Below are 20,143 nucleotides of genomic sequence, written 5' to 3'. Positions count from 1 at the left end.
AGGTACACTTCAACTATGACAGACAAAATGAGAAAAAAAAATCCAGAAAATTACATTGTAGGATTTTTAATGAATTTATTTGCAAATTATGGTGGAAAATAAGTATTTGGTCAAACAAGCAAGATTTCTGGCTCTCACAGACCTGTAACTTCTTCTTTAAGAGGCTCCTCTGTCCTCCACTTGTTAACTGTATTAATGGCACCTGTTTGAACTTATCAGTATAAAAGACACCTGTCCACAACTTCAAACAGTCACACTCCAAACTCCACTATGGTCAAGACCAAAGAGCTGTCAAAGGACACCAGAAACAAAATTGTAGACCTGCACCAGGCTGGGAAGACTGAATCTGCAATAGGTCCCCTGCTGCTTAAGCCAGTACATGTCCAGGCCCGTCTGAAGTTTGCTAGAGAGCATTTGGATGATCCAGAAGAAGATTGGGAGAATGTCATATGGTCAGATGAAACCAAAATATAACTTTTTGGTAAAAACTCAACTCGTCGTGTTTGGAGGACAAAGAATGCTGAGTTGCATCCAAAGAACACCATACCTACTGTGAAGCATGGGGATGGAAACATCATGCTTTGGGGCTGTTTTTCTGCAAAGGGACCTGGATGACTGATCCGTGTAAAGATTGAATGGGGCCATGTATCGGGAGATTTTGAGTGAAAACCTCCTCCCATCAGCAAGGGCATTGAAGATGAAACGTGGCTGGGTCTTTCAGCATGACAATGATCCCAAACACACCGCCCGGGCAACGAAGGAGTGGCTTCGTAAGAAGCATTTCAAGGTCCTGGAGTGGCCTAGCCAGTCTCAAAGATCTCAACCCCATAGAACATCTTTGGAGGGAGTTGAAAGTCCGTGTTGCCCAGCAACAGCCCCAAAACATCACTGTTCTAGAGGAGATCTGCATGGAGGAATGGGCCAAAATACCAGCAACAGTGTGTGAAGACTTACAGAAAACGTTTGACCTCTGTCATTGCCAACAAAGGGTATGTAACGAAGTATTGAGAAACTTTTGTTATTGACCAAATACTTATTTTCCACCATAATTTGCAAATAAATTCATAAATCCTACAATGTGATTTTCTGGATTTTTTTTCTCATTTTGTCTGTCACAGTTGAAGTGTACCTACGATGAAAATTACAGGCCTCATCTTTTTTAAGTGGGAGAACTTGCACAATTGGTGGCTGACTAAATACCTTTTTGCTCCACTGTACGTGTGTGTGTGTGTGTGTGTGTGGGAGATGGTGTGTGTGTTTATACACTGTGTAGACTGCCAAGAAGTGGGAGCACAGAGAGAGAACCTGTCTGTTTACCTCATGAGAGGCCCTCTGCTCTAACTGTATACTGACTGTACTGTCTCCCTCATCAAGACACAGAACACACTCCCTCTGGATGCAACACACACACACACAGTCGCACACACACTCCTGTCAGAGAGACTCTGTGTAACATAAAGACGGGTGTAATAAATACCTGCTCTTTATTTGGGACCGGCAACCAGGACACACAGACTCTGTCAGTGCCACTGCTTTGGCGCCTTGATCAAGTTTTTCACCGAAGTTTGTGTATGTCTGGTGACCCTAGAAGACTTCCCAAGATGGAGACCTGTGAGCTCCGTTACATCACAATGGAATGGAGTCGCTGGGGAGGGTCAATGGTTCACGGCGGTGTATCTGGGTTCTCTGGCTTCACACACACACACACACACACACGACGGGATGAAGTATGAGTCCAGTCAGTACACAGATCACACCCTCTACAATAACAATTCCCTGGCAATGGGTCATAGGTGTCGACACACTCCAGAGACCTGCTGTAATGTAGAGAGTTAAAGTCAGGCCAAGGGAGGGGATTTTGGTGTGTGAGTGAGTGTCAGCTTTCTGTGTGTGTGAGCGTGGGCGACAGTATCTCGTGCCAGTAGTGTGTGTTGACAGTATCTCTGTTCAAATCGTTATCTCGGATCAGGAAGTTTTCCATCGTGACATTCTAATGCACTCTGACCATGTTCTCTCCTTCTCTTCAGTTGCGTCTCTTCTCTCTGTCCTCCGCTGGTCTTATTGAATTAACCTCTATTAATTAGCGTATAGCTAATGGCACCACTATCTATTGAATTAGCCAGTCATGACCTCTATGCACTAATAGGTACTAACTGCATTGGGGATACCTGATGGCTACTTATTACACATTGGTGCAGTTGTAGGAGCAGCAGGACAACTTGCAGTGTTAATGGTGATATAGGCCTAAGTCGATTGCCATTTAATTTGAGCTCTGGCGGTGCAGTAACTGGAGTGGGACGAAGTTGCCCTCAGACACTGATCTAAGTTCAGTTTTGTGTTTTTCCCACTAATGGTCAAGGTCAGGATTTGGACCTAGCTGATCCTAGATCTGTGGCGAAGGGCAACTTTTACCCACAGTAACCTCACACACTAACCCCCCCTCCCCCCCCCACACACACACACACACTCTATATATAAAGGACATCGCTTTGTGGTATCAAATCAAACTTTTATGTCACGCGCCGAATACAACAACCTTACCGTGAAATTCTTACTTTCAAACCCTTAACCAACAGTGCAGTTCAAGAAGAGTTTAGAAAATATTTACCAAATAATCAACCTTGGCCTTCCTGTGCTAAGGGCCAGCTCAGCTAACCTGGGTACCAGATTCTTTCTACATTCAACAACACTGGTTACATCATTGCCTTGCCAGTCGCCACACTGATGTGGTTAGACAACAACAAGCTAAAGCAGAAACAGACTGGCAACACAGCTTCAGTTCAGACATCCTGTGTACCAGACTCTTTCTGCGTTCAACAACATTGCCTTGCCAGCACTCACGACGACACCAAGTTCCTGAAACAGACATGGGTTCAGTTCAGGTTCTAGGCCTATGATGTGGCAGAGGTAGAACACAACAAAGCAGCACAGTCATGCTGATACCAGTCAACTCAACACCCACTGCCTTCTACACTACAGTATAGTGTTTCCCTAACCAGGCTAACAGTGCAGTGCAGTGGGTGCACCAGCCAGTCTGCAGAGCGAGAGGTTTTCTCGCCTCGCTCTCCTCCTCCATGCTTTACAGACACAGCAGCAAACTTTGTCATCTTTAATTCAGGTCGCGTTGGCCCGAAGACCTTGCAAACCTCCCACCCACTCAGTCTGTGCCCGGAGCACCTCCCCTGGATCCTAGAGCCACACTAACTGCTAGCATTAGCCTCTCCTATCATATCAGATGGATGTTGGCGCTAGCTAGCCATTAGCCCCAGGGTTCTAGAGTGAGTTCACTAGGAACCACAGGCTGAGAGTGCTAAGGGCTAACTTTAAGTTAGCTGCTCCTATCATATAAGATGGATGTTGTCGCTAGCTAGCCGTTATCCAACTGATATGATAGGAAGAGGCTGAGGTGCTAGCTAACCGTTGACCTTTTCCTGTCATATGATCTGGATGAGGCGCTTGCTAACCATTAGCCTCCCTTCCTCCTTCTTTCCTGTAATGTGAGCTGACAGCCGGGGCAAGGATGCTCTCTTGCCCTCTGCTCTGCTCTGCTTCTCCTCCCTCTTGTTAAAGAGTAGCGGTTAGCTTTTAGTGGCCACGGCACTCAGTCCGGTGCACATTATGAACTCAGAGGAAGTCAAAGGTCAAAAAGGCACATCCTCCCATACTTATTTGAATGGCCCCGTTCCAGTAGTTTTGAAGTGTGTCCTTCCATCCTTCGATAAGGTAATCACTAATCACAGATTTAACACATTTTGATTGGTGAAAGCCAAGGGTTCACAACTTTCCCACTCTCAGCCATGTCTATTAGTTGCTAGGTTTCCATCCAATTGGCAAAAGTTTTTCATGAGAATATTCTAAAATCTGCAGAAAGAAAATATGACAATTTTCTCACCAGGTGTGTTTCCAGCAAAGTGACAAATTGCAGATAAAAATCAGTGCGTGATGACGTAGTGCACACACAATTGACTTTTTGCTTGAGTTTTAAATAATTAAAGAGCAGCAGTAAAATAACAATAGTGAGGCCATATACAGGGGGTACCTGTACAGAGTCAACGTGCGGAGGCACCGGTTAGTCGAGGTAATTGAGGTAATATGAACATGTAGGTAGGGTTATTAAAGTGACTTATGCATAGATAATAAACAGACAGCAGCAGCGTAAAATAAGGGGGGAGCGGGGGGGAAATGCAAGTAGTCTGGGTAGCCATTTGATTAGATGTTCAGTAGTCTTATGGCTTGGGGATGATGTTTAGAAGCCTCTTGGACCGAGACTTGGCACTCCGGTACCGCTTGCCGTGCGGTAGCAGAGAGAACAGTCTATGACTAGGGTGGCTGAAGTCTTTGACAATTTGTTGGGCCTTCCTCTGACACCGCCTGGTATAGAGGTCCTGGATGGTAGGAATCTTCTCCCCGGTGATGTACTGGGTCATACCACTACCCTCTGTCGTGCTTTGCGGTTGGAGGCCGAGCAGTTGCCGTACCAGGCAGTGATGCAACAAGTCAGGATGCTCTCGATGGTGCAGCTGTAGAACCTTTTGAGGATCTGAGGACCCATGCCAAATTTTTTCAGTCTCCTGAGGGGGAATAGGTTTTGTTGTGTCCTCTTCATGACTGTCTTGGTGTGCTTGGGCCATGTTAGTTTGCTGGTGATGTGGACACCAAGAAAGTTGAAGCTCTCAACCTGCTCCATCATAGCCCTGTCGATGAGAATGGGGGCATGCTCGGTCCTCCTTTTCCTGTAGTCCACAATCAATCTCCTTGGTCTTGATCACGTTGAGGGAGAGGTTGTTGTCCTGGCACCACCCGGCCAGTTCTCTGACCACTTCCCTATAGGCTTTCTCGTCGTTGTCGGTGATCAGGCCTACCACGGTTGTGTCATCGGCAAACTTGATGATGGCGTTGGAGTCGTGCCTGGCCGTGCAGTCAATGTGTTTGCATTGCATTTTCAACTCTACCGATAGTTTTGCTGTTGCGTTAAATAGCGAACGTGCCCACTCTGGTCTTGGTATGTGCGCTATAGTCAACAGCTCGCAGATACAGTACGGGTAGGCTACACAATGAGATTAATAGATAAGCTCAAGAATGTTTTTATTTGTCAAAACGGCAGTCAAGCATCGACGATCATGTCACCAGAATTAGACCCTCAACATTTATTGGAATGGAGCATCAAGGTCATACCTTTCGCTTTCACCACCCTGTGAAGTTCATAACATATTTCATCTAGCCTAATTTAAACTGCAGGGATACTAGGGTCGTAGTGCGAGGACCACACAATATGTCATCGTGTGACTCCCAAGTTTACTTCCAAATGATGGTTATTGTATCCATATTTGCACATAACGGCGTTTCCACCGCCATTTCTCTCATAATACATTTTACAGACACAAAAAGGTCCCACCATGTCTAACGGACAAAACGATCTGTCGGCATTTATAAAATTGTACCGACACTTCCTGTTTCCATCACAGCTGTCGGGTTTTCATTTTTTAAATTTTATATACGCCTTGACTTTACTCACATAAAAACAGTGGATGGAAACATGGTTAGTCATTTACTTCAAAGAAGACAGGACGGAAGGATGCATTTTAGTATGTTTGGAACGGGGCCCTCTCTCTCTCTCCCTGATAGCAGAGCTACACAGGCAGGAAACAGGGAGGGCCTGAGCTGGTGTGGGACGGATATCCTGTCCCCCCCTAACGTTACTCCTCTACAACCCCGACTATCTTTTCCTTTCTGTTTCTCTACTCCAACTCAATGGGCCTTGGTGTGGTTTTAGCAAGCGGTGTCGTCAGAGGTTCTCTGTCGCTGTGGTCTGGCGGTTGTAATTTGAAGGTGAAAGGGACTATGTGTTGGTATGGCGATGGGCTGTTTGAGGACGACGACAGCCAGGAGGTGATGTATTATTTACGGTTTTGGGGGGGACAGGGCTGTGATTTCTCTAGCAGTGATTCACCCTGTCTCCCCCTGATTGTTTGGCTGGTTTGCTGGCTGACTTTCTCCCTGAGGGAATTGCAGCTTGTGGTAACCACTGTGTCTCTGACTGTACAGTCAAGCTCAGATTTAGAGCTCAGAACATTGGCAATTTCAGGGGGGACTGTGGACTGGAGAGATGTGAAGTCTTGAACATTGTAGCTAGCTATCATCCTCCTGAAATATGTATCTGGCCTGCGTTTGAGTTTTCTACAAACACATGCTAACATTTTTTCTATCCTCTCTTTCCCATTTCCTTCCTCTCACTCTTTCTGTCTTCTGTTACCCCCTTTCCTCTCTCTCCTTCCCCTTTTTCACCCCTCATCCTTCCGCTCCCTCTTCCCCCTATCCAGAGTGACCCAGGTGGGCTGTCCGTCTTAGAGCAGCTGGGTCTGGACCAGAGCTCGGACTTCTCAGACACCACGGTGCAGCAGCGTCTTGATGAGCAGCGGGAGAAGATCCGCAGGGAGATCAGGAAGGAGCTGAAGATCAAGGAGGGAGCTGACAACCTCCGCAGGGCCACCACCGATAAGAGGAATGCCTCCCAGGTAGGATAGGTTTCCTCCCCTTACACTCTTAGTATAAGTCCCCCCCTCTTACAATGTAATATAATAGTTTTTGTTTCGTTTTATTGTGTTTATTGGGTCTCCTCAAATAAAGTGTAGGGAATTGCATATAAGTTAACATAGTGACACGATACATTATGCATTCACTGACAAGCATTGAAGTAAAGTGCTATCAGCATTGGGAAGGTGCTATATGAATGTCATCGGTTGTGTGTTATTTATTAGGTGGATTCCCAACTGCGCAGCTCCAACCGTAAGCTGGAAGACCTGCATGCTCAGTTACAGGAGCTGGACGCTCACATCATGGTCAAGGGAGGAGACGACAACAAGGGTATGTTTTTAGACGATTCCATTTGTTTTATGGGTCACCCATGCATAGTCATAGCCAGGCTATGGAGATGTTGGTTGCCATGGTAGATTTACCTCAAGGTGTTGTGTTGGTATTGCAGTGACAACATGTATCTGACCTTTGACCCCCAGATGACCCACCCCAGTCCCCGGGGGCAGAGAGCCGCTCGTCAGCAAGCCAGGACCGCATTGCCGCCCTGGAGAGACAGCTCAACATCGAGCTCAAGGTCAAACAGGGAGCCGAGAACATGATTCCAATCTATGCCAACGGATCCACCAAGGTACTGTCCTCTCTAACCAACCATCTGCTGATTCATTCCCTCTGTACTTACCGCACCTCTTTCCTCCCTCCCCATCTGCTGATTGTCCTTGTGTCCTGTCACTTCAGGTCTCTGATTGTCCTTGTTCCTATGTCCTCCCCGCTTAAATGCATGCTGCTCCTTAATCTACAGTGATCTGATTACACAGAAACTGGGAAAAGCAACATGGTGGATTCATACCAGAATTTTGCTTTCACCTGCATACGTATATCACATCAGTGCAGATGCAGAAAAGGAAAGAAAAGAAAGCAATTTAGACTTTAGATGATTCATCACATCTTCTACTTCCTGTCATGTGACCCGGGTCTTGACTTCCTGTGTCTTTCTCCTCCTCCTCCAATCAGGACAAGAAGATGCTACAGACGGCACAGCAGATGCTGCAGGACAGCAAGACCAAGATCGACATCATCCGCATGCAGATCCGCAAGAACGTGCAGGCCACTGAGCACACCGAAGACCTTCAGGGTAGGACAGTGTATACCTGTCTGGCGGCCCTCTCTCTGTGTGCCCGTCTGTCTGGGCGGCCCTCTTTCTCTGTGCCCAACTGTCTGGGCGGCCCTCTTTCTCTGTGCCCAACTGTCTGGGCGGCCCTCTCTCTCTGTGCCCAACTGTCTGGGCGGCCCTCTCTCTCTGTGCACAACTGTCTGGGCGGCCCTCTCTCTCTGTGCACAACTGTCTGGGCGGCCCTCTCTCTCTCTGTGCCCAACTGTCTGGGCGGCCCTCTCTCTCTCTGTGCCCAACTGTCTGGGCGGCCCTCTCTCTCTCTGTGCCCAACTGTCTGGGGGGCCCTCTGTGTGCCCATCTGTCTGGGGGGCCCTCTGTGTGCCCATCTGTCTGGGGGGCCCTCTGTTTGCCCATCTGTCTGGGGGGCCCTCTGTGTGCCCATCTGTCTGGGGGGGCCCTCTCTCTGTGTGCCCATCTGTCTGGGCGGCCCTCTCTCTGTGTGCCCATCTGTCTGGGCGGCCCTCTCTCTTTGTGCCCATTTGTCTGGGCGGCCCTCTCTCTCTGTGTCCAACTGTCTGCCTGCAAAATGTATCTATCTATTTTTGACTGTGGAGATAACATATGTCTCGGAGGTACAGGTTTTGTCTGTGAGGCTGGAAGGTTGCCAGCACATTTCACTTTACCTCAATCCGTCAAATGGCATTTCAGTCAAAAGGCCATAAATACTGCCCAGCTCTGACCTCTCCTCATGTACAGAATGTTAATCTGCTTCCCCCTGCGTAGCCAACTAGCCGCGTATCTGTCCAGACTGAGACGAGGCTAACAGTAAACAGATCAATACTCTACGGCCTCAGAGACTGTCTGGATGGTTCTCTCCTGGAGTAAGGAGGGCAGCGAGACTCATTGACATCCCGTGTGTGTCAGCAGAACCTGGAGAGAACACGCATACAAACGCTTTTGCACACAAACACTGACTTTCAACGTACATGTTACACACACACACACACTAGCACTCATCGTGCATTGAGTTAGCAGGCGATGGATGGATCTCAGTGGCAGCAGGGCACATGAATGGGCCTTTATGGGCCCTCCATCCTCAGGAAACAGATAATGGGGTCATCTGGAGAAGAGAGGGATTGATGGAGGTCAGGAGAGGTAGATGGAAGGAAAGCAGTAAGGAGGAGAGGGGAACTGAAAGTTATTTGGAGGGATTTTAAGGATAATGTAATGTAATAATGTATTCCTATGGGCAGGCGTTAACTGGTGTACTCATCTGTACCCAACAGAACTCTGGCTAGTGAGGATAGTGTATTCCCTATGGAATATGTCTAACAGGTGTTTTCCTCGTCACTGGTTAGAAGCAACTTCTTTAACGTTCAAATGTAGACATGTATTTTAATTTTTTTTATTTCACCTTTATTTAACCAGGTAGGCAAGTTGGGAACAACTTCTCATTTACAATTGCGACCTGGCCAAGATAAAGCAAAGCAGTTCGACACATACAACGACACAGAGTTACACATGGAGTAAAACAAACATACAGTCAATAATACAGTATAAACAAGTCTATATACGATGTGAGCAAATGAGGTGAGATAAGGGAGGTAAAGGCAAAAAAAAAAGGCCATGGTGGCAAAGTAAATACAATATAGCAAGTAAAACACTGGAATGGTAGATTTGCAGGGGAAGAATGTGCAAAGTAGAAATAAAAATAATGTGGTGCGAAGGAGCAAAATAAATACAGTAGGGAAAGAGGTAGTTGTTTGGGCTAAATTATAGGTGGGCTATGTACAGGTGCAGTAATCTGTGAGCTGCTCTGACAGTTGGTGCTTAAAGCTAGTGAGGGAGATAAGTGTTTCCAGTTTCAGAGATTTTTGTAGTTCGTTCCAGTCATTGGCAGCAGAGAACTGGAAGGAGAGGCGGCCAAAGAAATAATTGGTTTTGGGGGTGACCAGAGAGATATACCTGCTGGAGCGCATGCTACAGGTGGGTGATGCTATGGTGACCAGCAAGCTAAGATAAGGGGGGACTTTACCTAGCAGGGTCTTGTAGATGACATGGAGCCAGTGGGTTTGGCGACGAGTATGAAGCGAGGGCCAGCCAACGAGAGCGTACAGGTCGCAATGGTGGGTAGTATATGGGGCTTTGGTGACAAAACGGATTGCACTGTGATAGACTGCATCCAATTTGTTGAGTAGGGTATTGGAGACTATTTTGTAAATGACATCGCCGAAGTCGAGGATTGGAAGGATGGTCAGTTTTACAAGGGTATGTTTGGCAGCATGAGTGAAGGATGCTTTGTTGCGAAATAGGAAGCCAATTCTAGATTTAACTTTGGATTGGAGATGTTTGATGTGGGTCTGGAAGGAGAGTTTACGGTTAAGATATCGTTTAGGACCTTGAGCGTGGCTGAGGTGCACCCATGACCAGCTCTGAAACCAGATTGCATAGCAGAGAAGGTATGGTGAGATTCGAAATGGTCGGTAATCTGTTTGTTGACTTGGCTTTCGAAGACCTTAGATAGATGGATGTAGGTCTGTAGCAGTTTGGGTCAAGAGTGTCCCCCCCCCTTTGAAGAGGTGGTGACAGTGTTTCCTATCTTCAGTGCAGTGGGCAGCTGGGCGGAGGTGTTCTTATGGACTTTACAGTGTCCCAGAACGTTTTTGAGTTAGTGTTGCAGGAAGCAAATTTCTGCTTGAAAAAGCTAGCCTTGGCTTTTCTAACTGCCTGTGTATAATGGTTTCTAGCTTCCCTGAACAGCTACATATCACGGGGGCTGTTCGATGCTAATGCAGAACGCCATAGGATGTTTTTTGTGTTGGTTAGTGGCAGTCAGGTCTGGGGAGAACCAAGGGCTATATCTGTTCCTGGTTCTACATTTCTTGAATGGGGCATGCTTATTTAAGATGGTTAAAAAAAATAACCAGGCATCCTCTACTGACGGGATGAGATCAATATCCTTCCAGGATACCCCGGCCAGGTCGATTAGAAAGGCCTGCTCGCTGAAGTGTTTCAGGGAGCGTTTGACAGTGATGAGTGGAGGTCGTTTGATCGCTGACCCATTATGGATGCAAGCAATGAGGCAGTGATCGCTGAGATCTTGGTTGAAGACAGCAGAGGTGTATTTAGAGGGCAAGTTGGTTAGGATATCTATGAGGGTGCCTGTGTTTAAGGCTTTGGGGAGGTACCTGGTAGGTTCATTGATAATTTGTGTGAGATTGAGGGCATCAAGCTTAGATTGTAGGATGGCTGGGGTGTTAAGCATGTTCCAGTTTAGGTCGCCTAGCAGCACGAGCTCTGAAGATAGATGGGGGGCAATCAGTTCACATATGGTGTCCAGAGCACAGCTGGGGGCAGAGGGTGGTCTATAGCAGGCGGCAACGGTGAGAGACTTGTTTTTAGAGAGGTGGATTTTTAAAAGTAGAAGTTCAAATTGTTTGGGTACAGACCTGGATAGTAGGACAGCACTCTGCAGGCTATCTTTGCATGACTAGGGATCGTTGTTAAAATGTAGCAGGGTGAATGTGGTGTTGAGGATGGGATTTTCACCCTAAGTGGCTTTAGTGGTTTGTTAGCCAATGACTTCCACTTCCACACACACACACTTTCAACAACAGACCCCCATCACACACTCGCATAAAGGTAAACACACACTCCCTCTGTATATACATAAATGCGTGCGCAGGCACACACACACACACACACCCTTTACGGTCAGTCAGAAGGGTCTCTGGCACCCAGCCGAAGACCTTATTAGGAGATAAAGGAATTCAACCACATACCCAGCCACCTTTCTCATCTGTCTCTCTCTCTCTCTCATATTCAACCACATACCCACTTCTCTCCTGTTTGCCCCTCTCTACTTGACTCTCTTCCTTCCCACTCTCTCTCACTCCCCACCCACCTCTCTCTCTCCTTCACTCTCTCCCTCTCTCTCTTTGTTTCTCTCTTCTTTCCCTCTCTGCCCTCTCACTCTCCTTCACTCCGTCCCCCCATTCTCCTTCCGTCTGTCTCTTTCTCTCTCTCTCTCCCTCCTCCCTCGGTTTTATCATCGGCATTATTACAAAACACATATTGATTAAATGTCTCTACCCCTCTGCTATTCCGCAGTCTGAATAAAAAGGATGTGTCATCTTGAGGTTATGTCCCAGTACTCCTGGAGAGGAGCCATATTTTCCCTGTCTCTTTTAACACATCACCAGTGACGGGTGAAAGCAGAATGGTAGAAGGACCGCTCCAGTCTAGTCCGTTCACCTGTCAAGTCAGGTCAGATTAGTGGTTGTGACAGAAAGCATGAAGTACAGTACCTAAACTACACTGACCCCCTTTCTCTCAGGGCTAGAGTTTTCCTGATAAATAAAACATTCTGTTTTTAATTTTTTTTTTATACCTTGGTGTATATCAGAATATATCAAGAACTTTAAATCTCTCTCTCTCTCTCTCTCTCTCTCTCTCTCTCTCTCTCTTTCTCTCTTTCTCTCTTTCTTTCTCTCTTTCTTTCTCTCTTTCTTTCTCTCTTTCTCTCTTTCTTTCTTTCTTCCCCCCCCCCCAGGTAACCAGGACATGTGTGGTGTGGAGCTGCGTATTGAGGAGCTCAGGCATCACTACAGAGTAGAACACGCTGTGGCAGATGGAGCTAAGAATGTCCTCCGGCTACTGGGGGCCAGCAAGGTCCAGGATAAGAAGGCCCTGTCAGAGGTACACACCACATACATATGCAGACACACAGAACATGAACACACACCACATACATGTGTAGACACACAGAACATGAACACACAAAACAGAACTCATTGCGTGCAAACTCACTCTACATGGATGCATATGAGTCCATACATACTGTACATAATTACCTTCACGTCCGAACACACACTTACAACCCCATTCTCCAGGGTTGTGTTCATTGGGTACAAACAGATGAAAATGTGTCCAAACAGAATCCGAAAATAACCCCCCCCCCCCCTCATCTCCTCCAGGCCCAGTGTCGTCTGAGCGAAGCGTCCCAGCGGTTGGACCTCCTGAGGGACTCTCTGGACCAGCGTCTGGCCGACCTGCCGGAGGACCACCCCAAGGCCTGCCTCATCAAGGAGGAACTAGTCCTGGCCTCCTCCCCGGCCTTCAGCTCCCGCCACAGTGCCCCCTACCTTCACAACCAGTACAGCACCCTCAGCAAGCCCTCCCCGCTCACTGGTGAGAGACACTGGTCTAAATGTGTCAATAGGATTCAATAATCTACTAATATAATATACCATTTAGCAGACGCTTTTATCCAAAGTGACTTAGTCATGCGTGCATACATTTTACATACATTCACACTCGTTCTGTTTCACTGGCTTATGGATTGTTCTTGATTGTGAACTATTGATAGTGGTTTCGTAGCGGTTAGCTTCACAATGCCAAAGAGGGCACAAGATCTAGATTATTTCAAATGAACTTTGATAGGAGCATCTTTACATCAAGTGATTAAGCTTTTGCTTTAGGTTAGATGGTGGCGTCTCGGGAACATGACCCATGTGCTTACTGTCTTTCTCTGACCCCGCCCCCTTGTCTTCAGGTACTCTCCAGGTGCAGCTGCTGGGCTGTGTGGGGGTGTTGGAGGTGGTCCCGGGGCGCAGTAAGGGCACGGCGGTCATGCTGCCCTGCTACAGCCCCGGGGAGGGACGCTCCTTCATGAACCGCAGCAGCAAGAGCAACCTGTACGGACGTAGCGGGAGCGTCAGCGGCAAGACTCCCAGCAAGACTGACGAACTCTCCTGTGAGTGGCTCGGGTAGAGTGTGTGTGTCAAATGAACCATATCGTTACCATGGAATTTCCCATATGGATTGTGCTGTTAAATGGATGTTTATGTACAGGTGTATTTGTGTAATGTGTGTGTGTGTGTAGCGGAGGTGAGTGCGGTGCTGAAGATGGATAACTCAGTGGTGGGTCAGACAGCCTGGAAGAGTGTAGGGGAGCAGGCCTGGGACCAGACCTTCACTGTGGAGCTAGAGAGGGTGAGAGGTTACACACACACACACACACACACACACACACACACACACACACACAGAAACACACAGAGACAATGCTTAGACAAGTACAAATGTCCTCTCTGTCTCTCACATGCATGTACTCACTCATACACACAAAATAAACCTCTTCACACACTCTTGCTCCTACACTTCGGAGTCAGCTCTCTGAAGATGTATCATGTGTCTGTGTGTATCTTAGTTGGAACCTGTTACGTGTGTGTGTTCCAGTCCAGGGAGATGGAGATAGCTGTGTACTGGAAGGACTACCGCTCGCTGTGCGCTCTCAAGTACCTGAAGCTGGAGGACTTCCTGGACAACCAGAAACACAGAGTTCAGCTGGACCTGGAGCCTCAGGGACTGCTTCTGGCTGAGGTAGGTTTCGACACACACACACGCTGTGAACTTGATGTCATTAAAGAAGTATCAAAACCGTGTTTGGTAATTGAGTTGATAGATCCATTATATAGAGTGCAGGTGTGATGTGTGTGATTTTGTTGTTCAGGTGATATTCTTTAACCCGGTGTTTGAGAGAGTCACACGCCTTCAGAGACAGAAGAAGGTCTTCTCCAGACAGCACGGTGAGAGAGGGCAGGGGGAAATCCAGAACCTACTGGTACAGTGGATATCTTACTTCAGTTTTTCCCACAGAACTAGGATGAGATTGTATTTCTATGGCATTTTTTATTATGATGACAATGGAAGGGTTGACCTCACCATAGCATCCCCTTGTGGTCATAACAGATTTAACAGCATGGTGTCTTTTAAAAAATGGGTGTGTTTGCTGTTGTGTAGAGATGGATTTATTGTGTGTGATTGAACTGTTCCGGTGTGTGTTTGATCTGTTCCGGTGTGTGTTTGAACTGTTCCCGGTGTGTGTTTGAACTGTTCCCGGTGTGTGTTTGATCTGTTCCCGGTGTGTGTTTGATCTGTTCCCGGTGTGTGTTTGATCTGTTCCCGGTGTGTGTTTGATCTGTTCCGGTGTGTGTTTGAACTGTTCCCGGTGTGTGTTTGATCTGTTCCCGGTGTGTGTTTGATCTGTTCCGGTGTGTGTTTGAACTGTTCCGGTGTGTGTTTGAACTGTTCCGGTGTGTGTTTGTTTGATCTGTTCCGCTGTGTGTTTGATCTGTTCCGCTGTGTGTTTGATCTGTTCCGGTGTGTGTTTGATCTGTTCCGGTGTGTGTTTGAACTGTTCCCGGTGTGTGTTTGAACTGTTCCGGTGTGTGTTTGAACTGTTCCGGTGTGTGTTTGCAGGCAAGGCTTTCCTGAGAGCTCGTCAGATGAACGTTGACATTGGGACCTGGGTCCGACTGCTGAGGAACGCTATCCCCACCGTCAACAACACCGGAACCTACAGCCCCAATGCACACAACCTCAACTCTGGGTAATACACACACAGACACACGACTTGGTGTGTGGCCCACATAAGCAACTTGTACCCAAGTATCTACTCCTCAAATTCATCCCTCTACTTGTTGAATGAACTCCACATAGCATGCTGTGCACTCTGAACCCTGTAGCTAACGACCCTTTTGTGTCTGTATGTATGTGTGTGTTTGCGTATACGCGTGTGTGTGTGTGTGTGTGTGTGTTTGCACATGTTTTCAGGGAGATCTCAGTGGAGAAACTAAGTCTGGACAGTGAGTCTCCAGTCAGACATGATTACAGGAGAGACTCTGATAATAACACCCCGGTGAGAGAGGGACAGGAAGACACCAAACCCAATAAAAGAATAGCAAAATACAACGTGAGAGGAACCTCACACACTTTATCTCTCTCACTCCTGGCTTTGCTTCTTCCCTCCATCTATCTATCCCCTTCTTCTCCCTCTGCTCTCTTTTTCTCAGGAGCGGTTGCCAGTGATTGAGCCCTTCTCTCCCCCAGACCTCACCCCTGATCGCCCTGCCCAAACCCCCCCTCTGAGCAGGTGTGCACCCACACTCGTTCCCACGGATGCGGCCACTATGCAGACACACTAATAGTCATTTACATACACCTACACACACACACACACAATGGTTTCACACACACAACAATGTTATATTGGCAGCTATAAGTGACCATGTGCCTTCCAGGCACCTCCGTTAACATATGAACTGTTGAATGCAGTACAGACCTCTGGCCATGCTGGGCCAGTCACTGTGTTTACTGTGTAGATATAATTTATTGTGGTAATGTGTGTGTCTCTCTACAGTAAACATAAGAAACCCCTGTGCCTCCAGGACTTCAGGCTGATCGCTGTGCTGGGGCGGGGACACTTTGGAAAGGTACGTGTTTCTAACCTCCCTCTGGCCTTAAAGTTCAAATAAACACTTTGATTTAGTCTGAAATGTGACCCTTGAACCCTTTCTGTTTTACTTGTCCTCTCTCTTAGGTGCTGCTGTCAGAGTATAAGAAGACAGGAAGTATATACGCCATCAAGGCCCTGAAGAAAGGAGACATTGTTGCACGGGACGAGGTGGAGAGGTACGTGTTTCTCTGTGTGTGTGTGTGTGTGGACCTTTCATTTATGCATTTACAAACGTGACTTGTTTTTACATGACTGCAACAATTTGTCATCACACAAGGCTTGAAATTGATCTCTGAAAGCACAGATCTCATGTTCACCACCTCCGTTGTTGTTTTCCTCCTCCCCCTGCCTCCAGTCTGATGTGTGAGAAGCGTATCTTTGAGACGGTGAACGTCTCTCACCACCCCTTCCTGGTCAACCTGTTTGCGTGTTTCCAGACCCCGGAACACGTGTGCTTCGTCATGGAGTACACGGCTGGCGGTGACCTCATGATGCACATCCACGCTGATGTCTTCACTGAACCACGGGCTGTGTACGTAGTGCCAGAGTGTGTGTGTGTGTGTGTACTCCATTTTGTTTTTTGAAGTGGTGTCTTACATGTTTCTGTCTCTGTCTACAGGTTCTATTCAGCCTGTGTGGTTCTGGGGCTGCAGTTTCTCCATGACCACAAGATTGTGTACCGGTGAGTCAACGACACACTCAACACACATCTACTCTCTTAGCGTTCCATCCAATCCCTGACCGGTCTGTAACGTCTCCTCCCTCCTCCAGAGACCTTAAACTAGACAACTTACTGCTGGATACAGACGGATATGTAAAGATTGCCGACTTTGGACTCTGTAAAGAAGGTGAGTGGTCAGAAGTTTGTTGAGTCTTTACACTTTTATGACGCGTACGTCTGGATACCTAGTGTGTGTGTGTGTGAACACTTATGTGAGTGCGAGTTTTGTGTGTGTCTGCCTGCGTGCGTCTCTTCCTGCCTGCATGTGTAACACTGTGTAATAACATCTCCCCCTCTATAGGGATGGGCTATGGGGACAGGACCAGTACGTTCTGTGGTACTCCAGAGTTCCTGGCCCCTGAGGTCCTGACCGACACCTCTTACACCAGAGCAGTGGACTGGTGGGGCCTCGGAGTCCTCGTCTATGAGATGCTGGTGGGAGAGGTGAGATATCATTGAAGAGTTGGACAAAATATAGCTATGGAAGGACAGAAAATATCTCTTCACTATTTATTTGAGTAGACCTATTCAATGAACGTCACTTGGTTGCAGTATACATACAGTGAACACAAATGTACAATCTTTTCCGTGATGCAACACATCCCCTTGGGTTTGGTTTTTCTGTCTATTATTGTGAGGTCAGGTATTTAGAAATAGGGTTCCCACTCAACTGTCTGAGTGTATTTCTCTGCTAGTCGCCCTTCCCTGGTGACGATGAGGAGGAGGTGTTTGACAGCATCGTGAATGACGAGGTCCGCTACCCACGATTCCTCTCTACAGAGGCCATCGCCATCATGAGGAGGGTAAGTGGCCACACACACTCACACCATAGGTCCATGGTCAGTGGCACCTCACAGATTTGTCCATTTAATGATGGTAATGTTGTAGTTCTTGTCTCTTTAATTCATGATTTTGTTTACCTGGGAACAGCAGTTCTGATAAGACTCTCTCAATAACCCCTATAATTCTCTCGTTAGCAAGTTTAGTATAACAGCTGGTAATTTGACTTCTATAATGTGTGTGTGTGTGTGTGTGTGTGAACAGCTGTTGAGGAGGAACCCAGAGAGAAGACTAGGCTCTGGTGAGAAAGATGCTGATGAGATAAAGAAACAGCCTTTCTTCCGGGTGAGTCAGAAATCCGTGACACCATATTCATCTTTTTCCATTTCTCTTCATCCCACATTTTTTTTTTTACAGGAACATATTTTTCCACCATGATTTAGCTTTTTGTTAACCCTCTTTTTCTCTCTCTCTCTCTCTCCTCCAGGGTCTGGATTGGGAGGCCCTGCTACAGAGGAAGCTGCCCCCTCCCTTCGTTCCCTCCATCAAGGGCCGAGAGGACGTCAGCAACTTCGACGAGGAGTTCACCGCTGAGCCTCCCGCCCTGACACCGCCGCGCGAGCCCCGCACGCTCTCCCGCAAGGACCAGGACGGCTTCTGCGACTTCGACTACGTCTCTGACCTCTGCTAGGGGTCGAGAGGTCGTGACCTCTATCACGTGATCATACGAGGGTCATGGGGTCACGGCAGTCTGCAAGGGTGGTCTGCTGCATCCACCACACTGTGAATGTGATATGAGAAACTGAGAAGGGTCGGTCTGTAGTGTAGTCTGTCTGTGTGGGAGGTATGAACTAGAGGAGATTAATGCAGACCCAGGCCAAGACTCTGTGGCTGTGTTGCTATGTACACTCTGTGGCTGTGCTTTTGTCTTTTGTTTTTTGTTTGTTTGGATACACTGCAGCAGCATCTCACATAACTGTGAGAAGGGGCCCATCAAGAGGACTAGTGGTTGATGGGAAATTAAGTTATGTTACAATGAGACATGACTATGTTTTCCAACGGAAAAGAAGAAAGAAAAAAAGAAGCTGTGACGCCCGTTAAGCTTGTGCCACCTCCTCCCTATCTAGAACACTCCAATGGCTGTGTCCTTACAAGAACTTGTCATAACATGTGTAACTTCTACTACACAGTCAACCCCTTTAACTTTGCCTTACAGTTCCATCCTCCTTTGTGCCAGTGTTGTAGTCTGCTCTGAGGATAGAGGAGGATCTCAATGTAACGTTCAGGGTTGGGATCCATTCCATTTCAATTCAGTTAATTCAGGAAGTCAATTGGCATTTCAGTTTATTTCCTGAATTGAAATGGAATGGACCCCAACCCTGGTTCCTTCATACTGTGACAAAACACAAATAATATTTGGGAGAGGGTGTGGTGGAGTAGGTGCATGGCTTGAAATGATGCCTTACATTTCTACTGGGATCTATAGAAATGCATTTCATTTAGTTATTTTGTGGTCTTTAGTAACCAACTGTGGTCCTTGGTATGCAATAAGGGTGATAATGTTTTACATTAATGCTAAGAGGAGAAAAGGAAGTACCTCCATCTGCCTATCCAAATGGTTTTTTGAAGGAAGGTGAATCAACAGTGTGTAGAATCATATATATATATATATATATATATACTACATTGTTACAATGTAGTGTATATATATATATATACTACATTGTTACAATGTAGTGTGTATATATATATATATATATATATATACTACAATGTTGTGAACAATCACCCATCAAGTTACCCAATGCTAGTCTTGTGTCTCAAAAGGGGTAAAGAACCACTGCTTGGAGGAACGGTCAATTCTGATCCAACCAGATCACTAGTGCATTCACAATGGGCAATTGTTGCCCTTTTAACAGTCTTTAAAATGTTCTGATTTTAGTTATTATGGCAAAAAAAATTGACGGTGACAGTGCTTTTGGTTATGTTTTTGGTTGATGATGAAGTTGTTGAGAAAAGCAACAGAGCGATATTGAATTTATCCTGTTGCCTTTTAATTGGTCCAGTCTGTGAATTTTATATAAGGCAGTCTATACCTGTGCCATTTGGTCATATTTGAACACACACACACACACAAAAGAAAAGCTGAAGGATGCATGTCTCGTTCCTAACATTTAAATATTCACACAAACACACACTGAGAGACTTTAATGCTCAAGACACTCAAATTCAATCAGTGGCATGAAGCGGAAACACATTGAAGCAATGAATCATGAAGTGACCATTAAGAACGGATCTAGGATCAGTTTGTTCTAACCGCACCCATTAGGAAAACAAAACTGACCTTAGATCAGAACTTAGAGGCAGCTTCATCCTCCAACTACAATACATGCTCATCTGCAGAAGTCATTAGAAAACATACTTGACCTCCCTTGTCTCTGTGTATGGGGGTGTGTTGTGAATCATGTTTGTCTGGCTGCAGACTACTTATCTTGTGTACGACTATACAAAAGGAAGTGAAAGTATGAGATTAGTTATTTATAAAGAAAATCTGGTGGAAAAACATGTGTATATGGTTTACTGTGTTTGATTGGGCGTCTCATCATCAGACCATTCTCTGTCACCTCCCTGCTATTAATGCAATACTGTATCTTCACAAGTAAGATGGTCATAAAACAAAATAAATTTTTAGACAAGC

At 46.6% G+C, this 20,143-nt stretch overlaps 1 protein-coding gene across 3 annotated transcripts in view; it reads left to right on the top strand.

The window, feature by feature from the left end:
* LOC110495121 (serine/threonine-protein kinase N1) overlaps positions 1-20,010 on the top strand; it is a 56,796-nt gene extending 36,786 nt beyond the window's left edge. For 2 of the 3 annotated variants that reach the window (XM_036949552.2, XM_036949553.2), the window contains exons 2-23: positions 6,321-6,515; positions 6,759-6,864; positions 7,014-7,162; positions 7,546-7,666; positions 12,198-12,343; positions 12,622-12,835; positions 13,200-13,400; positions 13,530-13,639; positions 13,886-14,029; positions 14,160-14,235; positions 14,909-15,038; positions 15,263-15,347; positions 15,502-15,581; positions 15,849-15,921; positions 16,029-16,120; positions 16,300-16,476; positions 16,564-16,626; positions 16,716-16,792; positions 16,967-17,109; positions 17,361-17,468; positions 17,710-17,790; positions 17,933-20,010. In XM_036949552.2, coding sequence (XP_036805447.1) covers positions 6,321-6,515; positions 6,759-6,864; positions 7,014-7,162; positions 7,546-7,666; positions 12,198-12,343; positions 12,622-12,835; positions 13,200-13,400; positions 13,530-13,639; positions 13,886-14,029; positions 14,160-14,235; positions 14,909-15,038; positions 15,263-15,347; positions 15,502-15,581; positions 15,849-15,921; positions 16,029-16,120; positions 16,300-16,476; positions 16,564-16,626; positions 16,716-16,792; positions 16,967-17,109; positions 17,361-17,468; positions 17,710-17,790; positions 17,933-18,136 — 2,775 coding nt within the window. In that variant the 3' untranslated portion in view covers positions 18,137-20,010. Of the gene's footprint in view, positions 1-5,698; positions 5,890-6,320; positions 6,516-6,758; positions 6,865-7,013; positions 7,163-7,545; positions 7,667-12,197; positions 12,344-12,621; positions 12,836-13,199; positions 13,401-13,529; positions 13,640-13,885; positions 14,030-14,159; positions 14,236-14,908; positions 15,039-15,262; positions 15,348-15,501; positions 15,582-15,848; positions 15,922-16,028; positions 16,121-16,299; positions 16,477-16,563; positions 16,627-16,715; positions 16,793-16,966; positions 17,110-17,360; positions 17,469-17,709; positions 17,791-17,932 lie in introns of those variants that run through there. The other variant, XM_036949551.2, reaches the window with a different exon arrangement.
* The last annotated feature ends 133 nt before the right edge of the window (positions 20,011-20,143 follow it).

The sequence above is a fragment of the Oncorhynchus mykiss genome, chromosome 17 (assembly GCF_057628025.1).
Source record: "Oncorhynchus mykiss isolate SJ-2025 chromosome 17, ASM5762802v1, whole genome shotgun sequence".
Lineage (NCBI taxonomy): Eukaryota > Metazoa > Chordata > Actinopteri > Salmoniformes > Salmonidae > Oncorhynchus > Oncorhynchus mykiss.
Note: the sequence above shows the minus strand (reverse complement) of the source record. Positions and strands in the feature narration are given on the sequence as shown.